This window comes from Chinchilla lanigera, unplaced genomic scaffold (genome assembly GCF_000276665.1).
Source record: "Chinchilla lanigera isolate Chin_1 unplaced genomic scaffold, ChiLan1.0 scaffold00060, whole genome shotgun sequence".
Classification (NCBI taxonomy): domain Eukaryota; kingdom Metazoa; phylum Chordata; class Mammalia; order Rodentia; family Chinchillidae; genus Chinchilla; species Chinchilla lanigera.
The window spans coordinates 8,901,051-8,923,133 of record NW_004955461.1 but is presented as its reverse complement, the minus strand read 5'-3'; the positions used below and the strand labels follow the sequence as shown (position 1 = coordinate 8,923,133).

The window sequence follows — 22,083 nt, the reverse complement described above, 5'->3', positions numbered from 1 at the left end:
ATTTTTCCAGCACCATTTATTAAAGAGGCTATCGTTCTTCCAGTGAGTTTGTTTGGCCCCTTTATCAAAGATTAGGTGGCTGAGTGTGGTTTTCATTACAACTGTATTAGTGTTTATCTGATTTTTCATATCAATTAATGTTCTTTTTATATAGTTTAGTATGTCAGTACTTAGTGCATATATATTTATGATTATTAACTCTTTCCCTTTGATTGTTCCTTTAACAGGTAAATAGTGACCTTCTTTGTCTCTTCTGATAAGTTTTGGCTTGAAATCCACTTGTCAGCAAATTGACTTACTACTCCTACTTTTTTTCCAGTTTCCTATTACATGGAGTATTATTTTCTATCCTTTGACTTTCAGTCTATGAATTTCTTTTTGGGTTAAGTGTAAGGAACCAACAGGAAAATAATACAATGAGAAGGATAAGTCGATATCTATCGATTATAACCATCAATTTGAATAGTCTCAATTTAACAATCAAAAGAAACAGATTAGCAGAATGTATCAAGAAACAGGATCCAATTCTTTCATGCATCTCTTGCAAGAATGAAGACCATTTTCAGCAATCAGTAGACATTCCAGAGAATGTGAACATCTCTCAAAAGGGATGCACAGTTATTGTGAAGGGCTCCACAGGAATCCTGCGGAGGGGCTTCAACCACAGCAATTTAGAACTCAGTCTCCTTGGGAAAAAAAAAAAAGATGCTCTAGGTTGACAAGTGGTTGGAAAACAGAAAGGAGCAGGCTACTGTTCATGTGATCAGTAGTCATGTAGGGAACATAATCAAGAGTGTTACGGTGGGCTTCTATTACATGATGTGATCTGTGTATGTTCCCTTCCCCCTCAACATTGCTATTCAGGAAAATGGATCTTTTGTCAAAATATGGAATTTCTTAAGTGAAAAATATGTCCACCAATTTCATATGAGTGACGATGTTGCTTGCTCAGTATCCCAAGCTCAGAGAGACAAACTGATCTTTGAAGGAAATGACATTGAGCTTGTTTCAAATTGTGCTGTTTTCATTCAGCAAGCCACAGCAGTCAAAAACAAGGATATCAGAAAGAAGTTTTCCATCCACAGAAACAAGCTTTGGTGTTGTAAGACCAATTTGTGATATATTAATGATTCAATAGAAAAAAGAAACAAGATCCAACAACATGCTGCATATGTTCTTGTTCAGTTCAGTTTGCAACCATCATTGTGGAGAGAATTGAGTTCATGAACCAAGTTACCCCTCTACTTCACTCCAAGCTCTCCTTGACTTGAGGGTTTGCTGGAGAAGTCAGCTGTGATTCTGATGTGTTTGCCTTTATAGGTGATTCTTTTCTTTAACACCTTTTCATAGTCTGTTTTTGTGTTTGATTTCTGCAATCTTGACTATTATATGCCTCTGTGTGTGTGTGCGCGCGCGCACGTGTATGCACATGTGTGTGTGTGTATGTGTTCTTTCTGATCATGGCTATTTGGGGTTCTAAATGCCTCACTTATGTGTATGTCAAATTCTTTTCCCATGCTTCAGAAGTTTTTTCCTGTTACTTCTGAGTACAGGTCTTTTATGTTCTTTGTGTTATCTTCTGAGATTTCATTGATTCCAATTAATCTTATATTCTTCTTCTTTGTGATGTCTAACAGCTGTTGGATTGATTTCTTTTTTTTTTTTTTTGTTTTGTAGTCCTTTGCTGTTTGGAAGAAGTGTTTCATTTGATGATTGCCAACCACAACCCTGTCCTCTAGATCTGGTATTCCATCTTCACATTGGTTGATTCTGCTGTGTGTACCTTCAATAGATTTTTAATCCCCTGGATATATGTTTGCATTGGTTTCATGACGTTCAATTCTTTCCTATGTTGAGCATTTATGGTTTCCCTAAGCTCCTCTATTTTTTATCTGTATCTACTCTAGATTCATTAGCCATGTCCTTCATTGTGGTCATTATCTCTTCATTTATCTGTGTAGTTACTTCTTTTTTTATCTTTGTCTAGGGACATATTCATCTGCTTTGTTATTTCTACTCCTACCATTTCATAAAATTTAGCTGGGTAGCTTTTGGATTCTTCTACCTCATTGTTTTCTGGGGTTGCTTTGGAAAAATTGAGTGTTTTGCATTGCATCTTGCTTCTATATTTTCTTATTTACTTTTTTGTTTTTGTTTGTTTTCCACATTGAGGCTTATATGTTGCTTATGGTAGGTAGTTTTATTGCTAGTAGCAAGACCTCTTTGGATGATGACTACTTTTCAGAGCTGTCTTCTAGGCATAGCTGGCATCTGGCCTTTGGTCTGTCCCAGCATCCTACATTTTCTGTTTTTTAGGGGTTGGAGGTTGCAGCCTGTTTTTGCCTAGAACCTAGTTCTTTGGTAATAGGCTGTAGTGTTGTTTATGAGCCCCAGAAAATCTAGGTATTGGCATATAGGGAGGGTCAGTTGATCATAGCTATGTCACCTTGGCTAACAGTACATTGGGTAATAACTATAGTATCAAACACAAACTGCAAAATGACAATCTGTAATAACTAATACTTTGTCACCTTTAACCCTAGGTACAAGGTTTATAGTTACATAGCAAGATCTAAGACAAATCAGAAAATTATATACAGTAAATATTCCCTTGATAGAGCAATTTTACCCTCTTTCACCATAAAGCAGTATTCAGCCATAGTAAGATATAGTTAAACTGCCTGTAAATTCATAAAGGGAAGCAGTATGGATGTGATAGTATGAAGAAGAAAGAGAAAAGAAATAAATCATGAAAAATAAAACAATTGTAGATGGTAAATGTGTAGAAGATTGATATAGAAGGTGCTTTTAAGGAGTACAGGGAAATCAGTAGTATTAGATAACAATAACAGAGATGACCACCTAGGAAAGGATAAATAATAGGGAGTGGAGACTAAATTAGAGGAAAAGAAAATTTAAAAAATACTAAGGGAACTAGTTGAAGGAGAGAAAGTATGAAAAAAAGAGGCAGAGAAAGAATAAAAGGAGAGTCTATTCAAACAAATAAAGTAATATTAAAGGAGAGAGAGGAGAAAAGGAGGGCCTATTCAAACAAATAAAACAAAGTAATATTAAAGGAGCAGGGAAATTGGTGGTAAAACTAGAACCTCTGCCAAATGAAAAAGAAATAGTGAGAAAAATGTACCAATGATGTGGGGAGGTAGAGAGAGACAGAGTGAGAGAGAGGGAGGGAGGGAGAGAGAGAGTCCCTATGTATTTCCAGAGGAGTATTTTCTTCCTAAGTCAGTAGTCTTTAATATTGCGAATCACATTCATTTTTGTCCCTCTTTATAGCCTGTGATGTTCTATGGAGATCACTCAATTCAAGAGGACCTCTCTCTCCATGGTCTTTTGTTTGTGGCAGCTGTTTTGTCTGGAGAATCAGACCAGGGAAGGTGTGGGGCATTGTTTCCTGTTGTGGATTCCTTTTGGTAGAGGACTGATGCTGGTTACTTGATGTATCTTCTGGTGTCTGGGGCATAGGCTCTCAGTATCAGGTAGAGGCTCCTATGGGCTCTCAAACATGCTTCTCAGTCCTCTGGGTGCTCAGAGGGGAAACAAATCTGCCTAAGACTAACATGGGCAAGTTTTTGTAAGCCCAGTGAGGGCACAGAGCCCTGGGGTGGTGTCTCACAGGTGTCCAGAGTACAGGGTAGAATAGGTATTCATTAGTCTTTGTTGCCTAACCAGGCAAAAGACTGGCCTATGGTGTTAGGCAGGAACTGTGTCTGAGGCCCTGGCTACAATGCAGGGTAGAGACTCTTCTCTGTCTACGGTGCTTGGAACATCCTGTGTAAACTCTGGTTCCACGGGGACTGATGTTAGATGTCAGACAGAGACTCTGGTGGGACTAGGATTTGAGCAGGGTACTGAGAGCTAACTGTGGGCTCAAGCTAGCTCATGGTACTGAGTATGGACTCAAACTGCAGCAGTGTTAGCTCTGTGCACCAGATGATGTCTCAGTTTGTGAGGGATAGAAGGCAGGCTCCCAGTGGTGACTGAGGATGTGTTCTGGGTCCAATATTGAAGACTCTCAACACAGGCTGGGATTGTGTTTTTCCTCTCAGAGTCTGAGGAGAAACCAGTGGGTGGAGAGAGGGAGCAGCTCCCTGGTCTCTTGGCCCGGGTGTATGCAGCTAAAAATGCTGCCAGGCTGCAGAGTCCTCTGTCTGGAGAGGGATGATGATGCGAAGGGCCCGTATACCTCAGGTCTATCCTTTGTGGCTTTACTCTGCCTTGCTGCTTGGATCCCACCACCTATTCCGGAACGTCTCAAAACTACAGATCCTTCACTGAGCATGGGTTGAAACCCTGCAAGGCCATACTGCTGGGCTGCTTCACTGCTTTTAAATTCCTATCCATATGTTTTGTTTGATTTTGCAAGTCTCTTCTTTTAAATTGACTTTTTCCATCAGTGTGTATGTCCCTCCCCTTCTTCCAATTACCTGTATTTTTAGTTGATCTTCTCTGAGTCTCTCAGACACAGCACCTCCCCTAGTGAGCCATGTTAGACTCCTGTCATGTATTGTGTTTTTTGATATCTTTTTCTTAAACAAGAAGTATACATTTGGAGTGGACCAAAAGGGAAAAAAACAAAATAATAACAGCAAAATCATTTAGCAAAGAGCAGTTCCACTCTGGGGACACATTGTCTGGTCACTTGGTAGATCACAGTAGAGGCAGGGATCAGCATCCCTGAGGCCAGCATTTTCCTAGGGCATCTTTCAAGTGACAGGCTTGCTCATCTAGCTTTTCAGCTTGCAGATACTCAGCAGCGGCAGCATGGTGGGGGAGGCAGTTGGGAAGCTGTGCCCCCTGTTCCTTGGGGCTCATCTCTCCTCACCCTGTCCCTGCAGCCTTTCCGCTGTGCTCACTGCCACTACTCCTGCAACATCTCTGGCTCCCTGAAGAGGCACTACAACCGGAAACACCCCAGTGAGGAATATGCAAATGTGGGCAGTGTGGAGCTTGCAGCTGAAGCACTCATCCAGCAAGGTAAGTGAGGGCCCCGGGGCCTGCCTATCTGTCCCCTGCAAAGAGCAAGAGGCATCTGACTGTTCTGGTCTGTTCTGATCTGTGAACATCCAGTTTTGTTAATCGTCATTATCATCATTGTCATCTTCCTCATTGTCTACCAGCGTTGCTCATTGCCTGGTTAATATCATAACAATCATAAGTGGAAATCTAAAAGGAACAATAAAAATTTACCCACAGATTCTACTGTGCCCGACACTGTTGGTTTAGCAGTACTACCCTCCTCTCTTTATCCACACTTAACATTTGCAGAGGAAAGTTCAGGGTCTTTTCTTTACTCACCACTGACTGACAGGAACACTTTGTTTTTCTTTGATTTAATGTCTTCCTGATTATAACTTCTAAGGCCTTTTTGTAATACAGCAGTGAGTACAAGTACTTTACCACTTCTATTACTGAACATGGTGGAGTTTCTAGAGTCTTTTCTGTGTTTGCAGTTATAACTAATATTGTAAGCATATTTATAGATGAATTTTTTGGGTCATCTAAAAGTATTGAGTGTGGAGATTACCTATTCATTCTAAAAAGGAAAAATATTTTAGGACATTGAAACTAGTTAGAATTGATGAAGACATTTGATATTACTGAAAAGTTTGTTGGTTTTTGGTTTTTATTTGCTTTTTTCAATAAATAGTCACACATTCTCACTTGAAAGATTTTAGTTCTTGTGCTGTTACCATACAAAGAAACACCACTGTATTTAGATCTACACTTAGGTAATTTAACAAAGAATGATTGTAGCATAGTGGTTGCTACTCTGAGTCCTGTGGGCTATTTGAAGCTGAAGACAGTTCTAGAAATCTGCCTCTGGTAAACAAAGATGTGGGTTGTGAGCCCTGCTGCAGTTGGGGAAGCTCAGTTGTCTTAAGTTGGCATGAACCTCTGCTTGCTATAAAGACCATGAGATGCATCTTAATGTAAAACAAATGAATTGCCTATATCCTTCAGCACTTTTGGTGACCAAGCCAGTGTACAGAAATAGATGAGCAGCTTAGAAATCTCAGAATCACTTTGAAGCCATCCATCTGGGGTATTGGAGAGCATGTACTTTTCATTTTCTTCAGTGGCAGTTTTATGGAGCCAGGGAGCAGGATGGTGTAGGGGCCTAAATCTTCTTTCTTCTTTAGCTGAGTCATCTTGGGCAAGTTACCTAATGTCTCCTTCTTAAGCCCTTCACCTGTAAGACATAGTTCATTCAGACAGCTGTCTGCTGAGATAGTGGAGAGGATGTAATATGAGAATGTTCAAGCATATGGCATGCAATACTTTTTATCCCTAGCTTTGTACTTTTTTCCCCTAGAAATATCTGAGACTTCATTACTTTCCCCAGCACCCATTGTATTCCTTTTGATAACCCTCACATCCAGAAATCACAGAGAGGAGAAAGAATTGGTCTACAGCATTGGTGGCAAACTTTTCAGAGACAAGTGCTCAGGCTCCAACCCAAAATCCATTTATTTATTACAAAGTGCCATGTCTTGGTTACTTTTGTTGCTGGGATAGAATACCTGCTGCCCCATATTAAGGAAGGAAACATTTATTTAGCTCACAGTTTGTTCAGGTTTCAGTCTATAATCTCCTGGCTCCAAGGCAGGGTGGCATGGCAGAGGAGAAAAAGTTCATAGCAGGGGAAGACAGAAAAAGCAACAAGAGGAAAGAGGGGGTGGTAAGCCACTTTTCTTCCCTTATACTGTATGCAGGCTACCCACCTTCCAGTGAGTGTAGCACTCACACCATCCCTATGCCCTCTGCTTGCACTAGCTTGGGATATTTTCAAAGTGAGGGCTCTGGCCCCTTGCTAAGTTACTTAATTAAACTTCTAAACTTCTCAAGTTGACAAAATGATCAACTGTTACATAATTCTGGAGAGTAAACAGCACGTCCTCTATACCCTAGGATGTAGAACTGCTGGGTTACTTAGTTAAGCTTCTGAACTTATCAAGTTGACACAGTGTATCAACCATTACAATCCACCCCTTGTCAATTTGGCAAACAGACACATTTCTTTAAACCAGTTTCCAGATACAAAGACATCCTTGTTCTTATCATTTAGCAACCTGAACATTATAACACAGTTTTAAGAATCCTTAAGAATTACTATTAAGTCTATCAACATTATATTACATTAGAATCATAACATTCCACCCCTGGCCCCACAAAGACTCATGCACATCCCTTTATACAAGAGGCATTTAGTCCATCTCTAAGAGTTGCCAAAGTCCTAACAGTTGCAGCATTGCTGAAAAGACCAAGTCCAAAGTCTCCTCTGAGATGTAAGTCCCTATACAAATGAAAAGAAAGTTAAACATTTCCAACATTCAATGGCACATGATAAACATTTTTGTTCCAAAAGTTACAAACAGGAATACAAAGGATTGGGACCAAATGAAGTCCAAAATCCAGCAGAGCAAACATTAAGTACTGTAGTACCATGTGCATCTAAGGCAATCTGTGACAAGTTGTGAACTCCAAAAGGCTTCAGTGGATATAGCTCTACAGCACTTCCAGTGGTTGTAGCTCCCACAGTTTCTCTCTTTGGCTGGCTTTGATCCCTCCTTGCAGGTTTTCTTAGACAATCCACACTCCTGGCTTTTCCAAACTTTTGGGGTCTCCATTGCATCTTTGGTTTTACCCTCACAGCTTCACACACTGCCCTCTCAGGGGCACATTTCCTGGACTCTTAGGCCTTCTGAAGTCAGGATAGAAGCCTTCCTAACCCAGCAACTCTTGCATTCTGTGTGCACCTAAAACCAGGGACACGTGGATGATGCCAAGGTCTGTTGCCAATTGGAGCAGTAGCTAGGCTTTCCTCTCTCTTAGCTGTAGGGCTTGAGTGCATGGATCACCGGGCACTCTGAATCCAATTCTGAGGAACAAATTTTCTGTGCTGCCTCTATTCTGGAATATGCTGCTTGGTGGCTTTTCCCTCAAACCAGAGTCTTTCACCTTTACAATTTTGAGGCTGTAAATGATGGAGACTTGCTACTACTTGTGATGCCCCCAGGCCATCTTTTCTATTGTCCTGTTCCTTCTCATCAATTGAGATTTTCTCAGCTCTATCTTTGCAGTCCATAGCTGTACTGGAGCTTCCTTTCTGGCCAGACTCACATTTTAAATCATTCTGTTGGACTCTGTGCTCTTAATTTGCAACATAATTCTGGCTAAAAGCCCCAACAATAGCCATTCCACTGCCTCAACATTAGACTGCCTTGAAATTCCTTCTGCCAGATTAACTAGTCTGCTGCTCTTAATCTCAGCTTCAGGCAGAGTCTCTGGACATGAGCAAAATGCATCTGCAAGGCCATAACACAAATTGTCTGGACTCCAATAACCAATGGAGTCCTTCTTCCCAACAGAAACCTCCTAAGCCTGGTCTTTACCAGCAGGATTTCTATCATCCTTCTACTCCTCTGAGCTCTGGCCGGAATTTCCCATACAGAACAGCTTAGCGTTCCAGGGCTACTCTTTCAGGCAACAACTCTGAACCTTTCCAGACTCTTCCCACAAGCCATTCCCAAAGGCTTCTGAACCAGATGATCAGGTAATGTCACACAACGACACCATTCTTGGTACCAAATTCTGTGTTGGTTACTTTTCTCTCATTTGTGGATCAAAATACCCATTGCCCCAGATTAAGGAAGGAAACATTTATTTAGTTCACAGTCTGTATAGGTTTCAGTCCTTAATCAGCTGGCCCCAAGGAGAGGAGCAGCAGTTCATGGCAGCAGAAGACAGCAAGGGGGGATGGACAAGCCTCTTTTCTTCCCTTATACTGTATACAGGCTACCCACCCTCCAGTGGATGTAGCACTCACACCATCTCCACTGCCTCCTTTTGCACAGGCTCCAGATGTTTACAAAGTAAAGACCCTGGCCCCCTGCTAAGTCACTCAATTAAACTTTTAAACTTCTCAAATTGACACAATGAACAACCATTACAACACTGTGGAGAATAAACAGCCCGAGCTGTACACCCTAGGATGTAGAACCAATAAGTTACTTACTTAAGCTTCTGAACTTTCCTAGTTGACACAGTTACATGCCAGAACGGCAATTAAACCTGAATACTGAGGTTTTAGTTTAGAAAAAAAAAAAAACCTCATACATTAACGTCTTTTGTCTTAAAAAAATAAAACAGAAAAGAAAACCACATGTGTTATAGGTTTACCCCCACTATGCCAGAGTCACTGTAAATAACTAGAGTGGAAGACTAGAGTTTTGTTTTCACATTCACGTGCTTGGATTAGGTTGGCAAGAAATAAGCTTCACTGTAGCTGGTGGGACAGACGAGAGTCTGATTGATGATACCATCATTGCACTGAACTTCCAAACTTTAATCATTGCCTTGCAAAAAATGTGCTGAGGTTGAACTATTTCATGCCCTAAGTTTTCTATTACCTTCCAAGATTCTCTGTAGTCGGTTAGCATTTCCTGCCAGGTCTGGGTTTTATATTTAATCTTTGCATGGTATGTTTGGTCATCTGCTTTCATTCACTGCTTTCCAGGGACATGTTAAGAAGAAGGCAACTAAGCATGTCTTGATCTTTAAGAGACATTGCACATTGGTTTTTGGTGGAACAAGAGTCTCTGTAATCAGCTGATTGAATATGAAGAATAGTTTGTCATTCTCAAAAGTACAGAGCTCACACTGTTCTGTATTTGAGAGAGACAAGGAAAATGGATGGAGAATGAGGAACTGGATTAAATTGTTTGAAAATGCAGAACTCTCTGCATGTTATATCTTCTTTTGATTAATTTCAAGTAATTGCCCCATTTCCACTTGTTTTGTCTTCTACTCTCTCCCTATTGAACATCTTCATGAAACTTTATACTTTCTTAAAAATATATAGAAATATATAGGTGTGTTAACATAACATAATAGAGAGTCATAAATAAAATGTAGTTTTCTCAAAATGATGTTGGAATCTTCTTAAACCAGTGGCAGAAATTCTTTATCTGTCAGCCATGGTTCAAGAGTGTCACACTGTGACAGATGCAAAACTGACAATTGCTAGAAAAGACTGCTGCCACTATGTCACAGGGGTTCTGCGAAGAATGTGCTATCATGAAGACCCAACATGCTGAGGTTTTCCTAGATCTGCGTTTCTGTTTATATAGGTTTCTGAAGAATGGTATAATAGGTCTCTTCACAGTTTGGGAAGCTCACTGGGAATGGCAACTGCTTTGGCATCTAATAGTGTGCTGGTAAACTCTCTGTGAGAGCAGGAGGAGACCCAGTGTAGACGAACTGCCTGTGTCTTTGGTATAAATGTCTCTCCCATGGACAATTTTCATCTACCATCTTGGAAGTTGGAAAGATGCATATGCTTTTGGCTCCCAAGCTGCTATGAGCCAACTGTGACAATACTTTTGTTCTGAGGACACAGGGATGATATTGCCAGGTGTTTTGAGCTGGGCCCTTCTACTATATACCAGCTCCTTCAGAACCCTGGTAGTTTGTTTTTTTTTTTTTTTTTTTTGGTCTTTCTCGGGTACCGGGAACTGAACTCACGACCTTGCGCTTGCCAGGCAGGCGCTTTTGCCCCTGAGCTAAATCCCCAGCCCCTCCCTGGTAGTGTTTTGACTTGTCCTAAGCATTGTAAGTGGTTTACTCCCAGCATATATATTTTGTGCATCTGATATTTTGCAGGCAGATTCCTCTCAGCCCTCACTTGTTCATTAATATGAATTCCAGGCATTCTCCCAAAGCAATACACATTTCTTTCTTTTTTAATTTTAAAAATAAAAGGAGGAAAACATTAACAGACAGACAACCTTTTACAAAATAGCAAAAGAACAGTACAGACAATACAGAGTTACAAACAAAGTGGTAGGAAATTAACAATGCTTGTTGTATTACATATTGATGTCTTCAAAGTGGTTTCTCATGAAAACAGATAGAGACATGCAATATTGATCAATCAAGGACTCATTGACAGTTTCAGCAAAGAAACAGAAGACAGTAGACCAACTATGTTAACTATCCTGTGTATACATACATAAAAAATTTCTCCTTCTTTCCCTTGTCTTTTCCCACATCCCAGTTGTCCTTTACCCGTGAGCATTTTCCTATCATTTCACATTGTCTATCATACCTCTGAGTTTAAATTAACTCTTTCAGGTTTTACACTAGTGAGACAATGTGGTGCTCGCACATGCAGGTCTGATTTATTTCACTTTGAGTATGGTTTCTAGTTGTGACCATTTACCTATAAAAGCCTCGAGTTTATCTTTCTTTATAGGTGAGTAATATTCTATTATATAAAAGTACCACAATTTTCTTATGCAATCCTTGGTGGATGTACATTTGGGTTGCTTCCACAATTTAGCAATTACAAATTGCCCTGCTATGAACATAGGTGCACATATATCGCTGTGATATGATGTTTTTAGATCTTCTGGGAAAATACCCAGAAGGGGAATAGCTGGGTTGAATGGGACCTCTAGTCCTAATTTTCTGAGGCATTTCCAAACTGATTTCCACAGTGGTTTCACCAGTCTGCATTAGCACCCCCAAATTCAAAGACCCAATCCAAAAATGGGCAGCTGAGATGAATACATACTTCTCACATAAGGAAATACAAATGGCAAATAAATACATGAGAAAATGTTCAACATCATTAGTCATTTGAGAAATGCAAATTAAAACAACAATGAGACTCCACTTTACCCCAGTAAGAATGGCTAGCATTAAGAAATCAATGACAAATGCTGGTGAGGCTGTGGAGAAATAGCAATACACATTTCATGCTGTTTAAGGAAGACATATTCGTATTGCTTCAATGGATTGCTTCTCTCTTCCCTTTAAAATATGTCTGGTAAGGTAGCTCAAGAACAAGTTCAGTAAATCACAGGCAGAGAGAAATGTGAGATGCTTTGATGTCATGCTTTATGAAGCCAAGAACATGTAATATGTAATGGCATGTGGCTTAGTTGGCTGCTTATTCTCCAGTGGCCTCAAAGCACTCCTCAGGTCTCTAAGTTATTGGAACAAACACATAATTGGGAGTCAGATACACCTGGAGTAAAAATCATCACTTACTGTCTTCCTTGGGCAGATTGTTGCGTTCTCAGAACCTTGTTTTGTACAACTCCACAGAGGAAAACTAAGGATTTGGAAAGATTAGATTTTACACTCTTAAGATTCCCATATAGCACCTGACATGTAGTAAGTGCTTGACCAGAGGCTTACATTTACTTGTTCTCTCAGTGCCTGTCTCTTATGCTCCTACAGTATGCCCAGCACTATGCTAGACACTGGGATTCAATGTCAAGGCAATTTTATAGCAGTGTTTCCCATTATTATTGCATAGGTTTGGGATGAGAGCTAGACAGGTCCTTTCAATAGCTTTGTTTTTTTACACCAGACTCAGGAAAAATAATACAGCAGAAAATCTAGAAACTATTTGGTAATCCAAAGTTATGGATTTAATTTTCACACATTTTTATTTATTTATTTATTTATTTATTTATTTATTTGTATCAGGAATTGAACTCAGGACCTTGTGCTTGCCAGGCAGGCACTGTGCCACTGAGATATATTTGCAGCTCCACATTTATTTATTTATTTTTGGTACTGGGAATTGAACTCAGGACCTTGCACTTGCCAGGCAACTTATGCCGCTGAGCTATATGCCTGTCCCCCACATTTTTATTTTAAACTTGTTTTTATTAGGGTTTGGATTCCATAAATTATTGATAGATGCTTCCAGTGGTGGGATGTTATGTGTTATTATTTATTATTCTGCATATTGGTTTATTCCATCGAATGTCCCTGTGAGATTGGCATAATCATTCCTATTTTAAAATGAGGACATGAACAGAGGACAGGTTATTCACTCCTGGCCACAAAGGGCAAGTGGCCAAGCAAACCCAATCTCCTCGTTCAGCATCTGCTGATTTGCTACTTACTTGTCTGATAAGAAGTTTGAAGCTGGCGTTTATTAAAGAGGTGGAGGAGGAGGGGGATCAGAAGAAGGAGGAAGCAAAGGCATGGTCTTATTCTAAAATATGGATTGGATCACACCTTCCACATGGCAGTGTGTTGAAAGGTCAGTCACACATGTGTTGTGCTGTTCACTTTCTCATGTCTTTGTCCCCGTGAGAGTTGCTAATTCAAACCAAAGCTGACTGTGGGTCCTTTCTTTCCAGCCCTTCCCTATGATTATCCAGAGGGTCTCATAGCCTAAGATTTTAGGGAGTGTATGAAAGGAGAAAAGGGTATGGGGAAGACCAACCTTAAGCTGTGATCAGTAGGTTTCCTCAGTGGGATTCAAGGGCCAGCCACCTGGCTATTAATAAAATACACTTGCTTTCTTCTCTATTTTCCCTACATTGCTTTTCTTGAGGATATCATGAGAAGATGGGCTGGATTTGATACAGGATTCGGATATCCCTGAATCCCGTGTCCCTGAATCCCTGAATCCTGTGGCCAAGTCACTAGGAGGCCTCTAGTGCTTATTTGTGATTCGCATCCCTAACACATGTCCTCATTCTGAGCTGTGGCTCTTGCTGGGTCACAGGTCAGGCACCGAGGTCGAAGACAACAAAAAATGAGAATGTCACAATGTCCTAGTCCATATGTCAGTTGTTACTCTTATAACAAAATTATTCTATATTTACTTTCCTTTGATATTTAGCTGCTTTGGCTCCAGTTATCCCTTAGTGCTTATCTTAATTTCTTATGCCTGTAGTAACAAATGGCCTAAAACAACACAAACTTATTATCTTTGAGTTGTGAGAAGTCAAAAGTACAAACAGTCTTACCCCACTAACACTGAGGCACGAACAAACCTGTGTTCCTTCCAGAGACTCTAGAGGAAACTATGTTTCCTTGCCTTTCCCAGGTTGTACAGGCACCACATTCCTTGGCTTTTGGCCTCTTCCTCTATTCCTAAGCTAGGAATAGCTAATGGGGTCTTTCACATCACATTGCATTGCATTGCATCACATCACATCACTGTGACCACCTTTTCTTCCTTTTGTAATGATCCTTGTGATTACATGAGGCCCACTCAATGATCCAGAATAATTTCCTGCCTCAAGATCATTAACTGAGTCACATCCAGCTGTCTAAGGTAGTATGTTCATATGCTCTGAGAATTAGGGTGTTCGTGTCTTTGGGGGACCCAATATTTGGCTTTACTGCATCATGTGGCTTCCTTAAAGACAGGAACATTAGTATTTTTACCTTAGTAAAGGTGAAATCTCAGACCTAAGAGTTTAAGGACATTGCTCTGGATCACTTCAGCAAGTGCAGATTCTTTTTCCCTCTCTGCACAGTGTTCCATGGCATTCTGAGACTTTTATTATTGAATGTGAAATTGAATTTTCCATAATGTTAGGCACTACAAAGGAGCACCAATATTTTAATGCTTAAAACTTTTCTAGAATATATTGCACTCCACAAAGAGAAAAGAAGGTCATGATCAGCTTTTTAAATTACTTCTGAATTTCTGTGCTTCTGCCTGGTTAATCAGTCTGTGTGAGGAAAATGTGATTTGGGGTTTCGGTTTTTTTTGTGGTGGACTTAATGTCAGTGCTGTGAGTAAATTCACCAAGTCTGCTGTTGACCTTTACTGCACGTTGTAAGAATGTAATGAATTGAAATAGAAATTAATTTCTCTCAGCTTTAATGTCAATTAACTAGCATAGTTTATATATTCAGCCTAGATGAACACATTGCATTTGTTGTTCTTTAATTAAAGTTACTATGGCAAAGGTTGAAGCTTTAATTAATGTGGGGGTATTATCATATTAAGTTTAATTTAAACATAATATAAGGATGTTTTTCTCCTGAAATTAGTTTTCATGAAAGAGTACCCCAGAAGGAATTTTTAATTTCATTCTGAAGCTGTGTTTAACTTTAGGTAGTTGAGTTTTGGTCATCTCTGCTTATTAAGTCTTTCCAGGAGAAGCAGGTCAGTTCAGTCAAAGGAAAAGTTAGATGTTCTCACACCTTGGAAGTTTTTCAAAGATGGTGATGGGGAAAGACATCATTTTAGTTGATTAATAAGTGATAACAATGGAGGTTAAAAACAAAGTTTAATTATCCTCTGGTTAAGAAAGAACAAGCCTGTTTGATTTTTTCTAAAAAAAGAGTGCAATGTGTTTGAGTTTCAGAAAATAAATATCAATTTGAGCTTCCTTTTCTGTAGAAATACCAATTATAGAACAGTGCTCTGTACAGATTCCACTGACATGGAATTGGTTCAGGAGATGGAGTATATCATAACTGCATCTGGAAGATGATTAAATTGTGTGATGTATCCCCATGAGATTATCTAGCTCTTACATAAATTGTCCAGATGACTTCATTATCAGGACAGAATCCTCCTACTTTCCCAGTGTTCTGTCTTAGTTACTTTCTTATTCCTGGGACAAACTACTTAACACACACAAGTTAAAGGAGGATAGGTTTATTTGGACTCAGTTTGTAGAGGTTTCAATCTATGTGTCAGCTGGATACAAGACAGGGCAACATTATAGGTGGGCATGGCAGAAACAGCTCAAGGTATAGTAGGCAGGAAGCAGAACTATCAAGGGAAGAAGAGGGATGTAATTATACACCCTTCCAGACTATTCCCACAGTGATGTACCATGTTTTGTCTTCCAACATCACATCAAGCTATAAACCCATCTGTGGATTAATCCAGTATTGCATACCTATGATCCAGTATCACACCCCCACAATCCAGTCATCTCCCAAAAGTCTCACCTATGGGCATGTGAGGCTTTGGGAGGACATCTAGATATAAGCCATAACATTCCATGGCTACCCGCCAAAAGACTCATATGCATTCCTTTATGCAAAATATATTCAGTCCATCTCTTAAGAGTTGCCAAAGTCTTAACAATTTCAGCATTGCTGAAAAATCCAAGGCCAAATTCTCCTCTGACATCAAAGGCAAATTCAGGTGTGAGCCCTTGAAAAGGAATGAAAAGAAAGTTAAACACTTCCAACATACAATGACATCAGATAAATATTCCTATTTCAAAAGGTACAAATAGGGAGATAGAAAGGAATGGGACCCAAGCAAGACCAAAATCCATCAGGGTAAACATTAACTCCTGCAATTCCACACCCAGCATCTGGGTCAATCCGTGGCAGATGTGTACTCCAAAGGGCTTGGGTGGCCCCAGCTCTACAATACTGCTGGTGGTTGTAAAACTCATGGCCACTCTCTTGGGTCAGTTTTTTGTCACTCCTTGCAGCTTTCCTCAGATGATCCATATTCCTGGCTTCTCCGATCTTCAGGGGTCTCCACAGGACCTTTCTCTTCATACTCACAGCATCACACACTGCCCTCTCAGTGACACATTGCCTGTCCTCCCAGGCCTTCTTCTGAAATCTGAGTGCAAGCCTTCTTGGTCTCAGAACTCTTGGATCTTACATGTGCCAGCACCACATGGATGATGCCAAAGTCTGCCACCAGCTGGAGCAACACCCAGGCTTCCTTGTCTCTTGGTTGTAGGGGTCAAGTGTTTGGATTGCTGAGCACTATGAACAGATTTTCCAGGCCTCTGCCATTCTAGAACATGGTGTTCTGGGGTTCTCTTCTCAGTGCAAAGTCTTTAGCTTTGCAATTGTGAGGTTGCAAAAGGGAGAGTCCTGCTCATCTTATAATGGCCTCAAACCAAATTTTCTATTGTCCTGTTCCAAAGTACTTTGCTTTGTAATGTTAACCTTTGCAGCAACCAAGTTCTCTGCTTTATGTTTACAGAGTGCAACTTTACTGAAGCTTCCTTTCTGGCTAAACTTTCCTTTCTGTTAATTGGGGTTGGAGCCAATAGTCCTTATCCATGGCCTTTTCTTGTCCTTTGAGGCCTCATGGCTTCACCCACTATTATGGGCCTCATTAGGGACCAGTGACTCACAAATAAACATGGAAAGCCAATTGGTTAAATTAAGTCCTGCTCAGAGCTGCTTCAAAACTTTAAAAATCATGCTGCTGGCCCCTTTGCTCTTGATTCTTAAAATAGATCTGGCTAAAAGCCCCAACAGTAGCCCTTCCACTGCTTCAACATTAGACTGCCTTGAAATTTCTTCTGCCAGATTAATTAATCTGCCTCATTTCATCCTTGTGTCCTACAAAATCTCTGCACAAAAGCAAAATACAGACAAATTTTCTGCCAGAGCATAGCACTCATAGCAAGGAGTCTAGCTGCCAATGGAGTCCTTTTGCCCAGCTGAAACCTCTTTAGCCTGCTCTTTCCTAGCTGCATTGCTGTCAATATTCTGGTCTTCTGAGCTCAGAACAAAATCTCCCATCAAGCTCAACTCAGCATTCTAAGAGGATAAGGGCATGTCCTTTTTACCCCAGGATATAAAGCTGCTGAGTCACTTAGTTAAGCTTTTAGACTCCTCAAGGTGATACAGTGTATCAACCATAACAAGCTACTTCTCTAGTTAGCATCTCCATACCTTTGCAAACTCTTCCTGAAAGTCAGTTCCATAGATTTCTGAATCAGTGGATAGGTGCAGTCATTGCAACAACCCCACTTGTGGTACCAAAATCTGTCTAAGTTACTTTCTTGTTTATTGGGTTAATAACCCTTAATTATTTCAGGCTGATCAGGTCCACAATCTCCCAAATGAATGGATGGCAAAGGCTTAAATAGATGAAACAATTGAAATGATTTTAGGGCTCCAGGAGGGTTCAACCCACACTCACAGAATTCAAGATTCTCTGGGTTAAGACCAAGACTTCCCTGGGTGGCCTGTATTTATTAGGTTTTCAAACAAAGGGGAGGGATACTGAAGAAAATGCAGGAATCTGGGCAGGACTTGGGAATCCCTATAAGGACTTCTCCAAGTAATACTTTATGTTAGTTTAGGAGAACTATGTTATCTCCAGGAAGGCCTTCATGGCAGGAGTGAAATGCCAACAGCTACAGTCTCCTTTCAGTTAACTGGGGTTGGAACCAAAAATCCTCAGCTGTGGCCTTTTCTTGTGCTTTGAGGCCTCATGGCTTCACCCACTATTACAGGCCTCAGTATGGACCAGTGACTCACAAGTAAATATGGAAAGCTAACTGGTTAAATTAAGTCCTGCTCAGAGCTGCTTCATAGTGGTATCCATCACTTGTTGATTGGACAAAATACTTAACACACATAGTTTAAAGGAGGAGAGGTTTATTTTGTCTCACACATTGTGGAGGTTTCAGTCCAAAGTTGGCTGGCTCCAAGGCAAGGTGCCATGGAAGATGGGTACAGCAGAGGAGAAACAGTTCATGGCTTGGCAGGCAGGAATCAGAGCCATCAGTGAAGGAAGAGGTATATATTTATACACCCTTTCAGGTCACACCCAAAGTGACCCACCAGGTTTCACCTCTTAATGTCACACCTAGCTATAAACCCATCAGTGGACTGATCCAGTATCAAACACCCATGATGCAGTCAAAAGCCCCACTTATGAGCCCATGAGGCTTTGGGGGAACATCTAGATATAAGTCATAACAGGCTTCAGTGAACAATAAATAAATATGACAGCTTGTCATACACTCAGTGGTGAGCTCAATTATTTCATTGCCTAATATAAGCATCTCTAATTTGTTCAGGTCTTCGAGGTTCTGTAGATATAGAACACTGTTATACATCGTGACATGTGCATCAGGGATGTACAAGGGCTGGACTGTTAGAAAGGGTTCAGGGCTCCAGAGAGAAGATAAGGAGCCAATGCAGGAGTTTGAATTGGAAAGATGCTTTGTAGGAGTGAAGATCAGATGAGATCTTGGAGGAAGAGCTTCTGTATTGGCTTCTCATCACTGGGACAAAATACTTGATAATGCATACAAGAATGAAATGGGGAAAGGGGACTTAGAGGAACAGGGAGACAGGCAGGAGGGAAGGGGTAGAAACAAAGAATCAAGCTGTATTATGTGCATGTACCTATTCCCCAAGATGATTGTAAACTGCATTCATTGCAAACGTGCTAATAAAAAATACCTGACATACACAGTTTGAAGGAGGAAGGATTTCTTATAGCTCATGATTGCAGCTGTGGTTGGCTGGTTCCACGGCAGAAAGATTGTGGCGGGAAGTGAGGCAAGAGAAAAGATGCTCACATCAGGGAGGGCAGAAGCGGAGTGATCAAGAGAGTCAGAGTGGAAGGGATGAGAGGCCAGATATAGTCCCCAAGGTCATGGCCCATGCAGCTCCACCCAGAGGTGTTTTGCTGATCTCCTAAGGTATCTCCCAAACCAATCAATTTGACAGTGAAGATTAATCATTGTAGCTTTCAAAACAGGGGACACAGCAGGTATCCTGAGAAGGAACGCACTTCTGTGGCCTGAAAGACCAAGAAAGGAGAATGCAAGGCAGAAGGATGGAGACAGTATCACAGTGTGCCACAGGCAAGGTTGCTAGGCTTTTCAGGCCATAGTAAGGTGCCAGAAGTTTATTCTGGATGTGACTGAGAACCATAGGAGTGCTTTACATGTGTGCAACATGTGATTCAGTTTGTTTTGAAAAGCACATTTTGCTATTTTTTTTGAGTAGACAAACAGTGGGGAACAGGACTGCCAGGAGACCAGTGAAGTGCTGGTTGCTCCCATCTGTGCCAAAGGCTGAGGTAGCCTGGATCAGGAGGGCTGGGGAAGTGATGGGGCTGCATGGTTCTGTTTGGCCCTTCTGAGGATGAGATGCCTGCTAAGCAATCTGTGAGCCTGGAATTCAGGGCAGAAATCTGGGCTGCAGCTACAGGCAGGACCGTTACGAGCTTATGGATCACGCCCAAGAAGCAGCAGGCCTGGGCATGTGCTCATTTAGAGTGGGTGGGAGGAGGAACCTGCAGAAGATCTGGGCATCCAGCCTGCTGTACAGGGGCTGTGAATACGAGCCAGCTAACAGGAAAGCAAGAGGCCCGGTCACATGAGAGGGAAGCGCTGTGGGAAAGCATGTCACAGGATGCTCAGTGTAGTGTGACCGGCACGCAGAGAAAGCTTGAATATTCAAGGAGCTTTTTAAAAATATTTGCAATTGTGTCACAGTTTATACAATATATAGTTTAACTACAGTTTAGTGTCTAGCACATTCCCTTTCACTTTCATGTTAGCATATTACCTAGACAATATCTGGGTGGTTACTTTGCCTGCAGATTTCACTTCAGAGTGATAAAGAGAGAGTTAGCTGTTTGTTATGGAAAGGACATCCATTCTTCCAGGGCTGCGTCAGTGCTATAGGATAGAAGGGTAGTCTCTGGAGGGGAGGGGATACTCATGCACATTTGCAGTCTGTCCAGCCCTCACAGTGCAGAGCAACAGAACACTCTAGTAGACAGCTGAAAAAGATCTTGCTTCATATTGTCATTTTGAAGTAAGAGGTAAGGACTTTTGTGGTGCATGAAAACACTCTTGAAGTTGGAATCTTGACAGTGAAAACAACTGTTTGTGTCATTTGCTTCAGCACCCTGGGATCAGAGCAAAGATGGCCAGTAGCTGGGGATTCTGGGCTGTGGCTTTGCCTATGGACTTGATAGAGGAGTTGTGGAGGATGAGGACTAGTGCAAGTATAGGCTCCTTGGAGAGGAACCGCAAAGAGGAGAGGCGCAGCGTTCCTGGCAAAGCCAAAGAATGGTAGTGTAAGTGACTGAACAGGAGGGCTGTAGGCATCCTACTGGGGTGCTTGGATTTAGCCCCAAGCATGGCACTCAGCAATTACATGAATGACTGCATGAGATTTCACAAACAGCAAATTGGTAAGGAGGTTTCTTGGAGTAGGAGAGGGCAAAGACCTGTGAGGGCTGTGCCCTGAAATCAATTAATATTATAGACATTAAGTGAAGAGGCCCAGGTGGCTGTGTTCCACAGGCATACAGTGCTGTGGGAGGAAGGATAAATCTGGAATCCTGTTTTGCAGCGGAGCTGGCAGGACCACCCTAGAGTGGTTTCTTTCTTACCTGGGCTTCTAAACGTGAGCAACCCTCACTGAGAGGACTCTGTAGAGAAAGTGAAGATGGGGAGGAAGGAGCAAGCCCTACTTGGTGAGGTTAATGTTGGGGAGTTTTGTTGCCCAAGTGTTCTGAGATCCCAGGGTGCAGTGAAAGGAGGACAGTGCAGAGGAGAAGCCACTGGAGTGCAGAGCCACTGGGTTCTAGTAGAGAAAACAGTGGAATAGGCTTCATTGCACTAAAGGAGAGAGACCCAGGAGCTTGCCACTGGGGGGAGTGAGCTGCTGGAATTGGATGATCTCAGTGCTCTACGTGACCATGCAGTGGCACTTTGCTGAGGCCCAGCGGCACTGGCAGCAAGCCTGACCCTGGCCAGGAGAGTGGGGGCTTATGCCGTTATTGCAGTGAGCCTCCGGGGTGGGTGTTTGGAAGGCATGGCTTGTTCAGGGATGTTTGTCCAGTGGCCAGCTGAGTTGCTGCTTCTAATGTAATTTCAGAAAGTATAGGCTTTTGTGTGTCTCTTTAGTTCTTTGGGTTTTATTTTTTTGTTGTTGTTCTTTTGTTTTACCTTCAGTTTCACATTCTCCTAATTAAAGCACCAAACACTTCCTGGAACATGTGCAAAATTTAATCAGTTCAATAAATAGTGACATTTCGGGATGTGACCAGTTTTTAAATTTCTTCTGTACTGAGAGAGTCGCATGGGAATTTGTACCAGTGACCTCGCTTCTGATGTGAAGGAGACTGAGAATCTGGCTTCTGTTCTTAAGTGGTTTGGGCAAAGAAGATTGACAAAAGGAGCCAGTGCCCTTGTGTGTTGGTTTTTTTTGTTTGTTTGTTTTTTTCAAAATTGTTACTTGCAAATAAAAACATGAAAGTGATGTTTAGCTGCTTACACACCCAACCAAGGGAATTATGTTACTTATTCCATTTCTTTCTGGCATTTAAAATGTCAAGCATGTATTAGGCTGTCTGTAAATGCTTATTCAAATTAAATTAATTTTTCAAATTTTTATTCAAATTAAATTTTAAAATCTCTCTCTGTCTCTCTCTCTGAAAGACATATACACTGTTGCTGTTGTATTCCACTACTGAGGGAAGTTTAAACAGGCTCTAATACTAGAGACAAAAAAACATACAGCTTAGATTCAAGGTATTTA

The 22,083-nt window shown here is 41.2% G+C and overlaps 1 protein-coding gene across 7 annotated transcripts in view; it reads left to right on the top strand.

Moving 5' to 3' along the window:
• Positions 1–22,083, top strand: part of Zfat (zinc finger and AT hook domain containing) — a 289,108-nt gene that overhangs the window by 229,174 nt on the left and 37,851 nt on the right. For all 7 annotated transcript variants that reach the window (XM_013521342.1, XM_013521341.1, XM_013521339.1 and 4 more), the window contains one exon: positions 4,857–4,995. In XM_013521342.1, the coding sequence (XP_013376796.1) occupies positions 4,857–4,995 (139 nt within the window). The remainder of the gene's footprint in view (positions 1–4,856; positions 4,996–22,083) is intronic.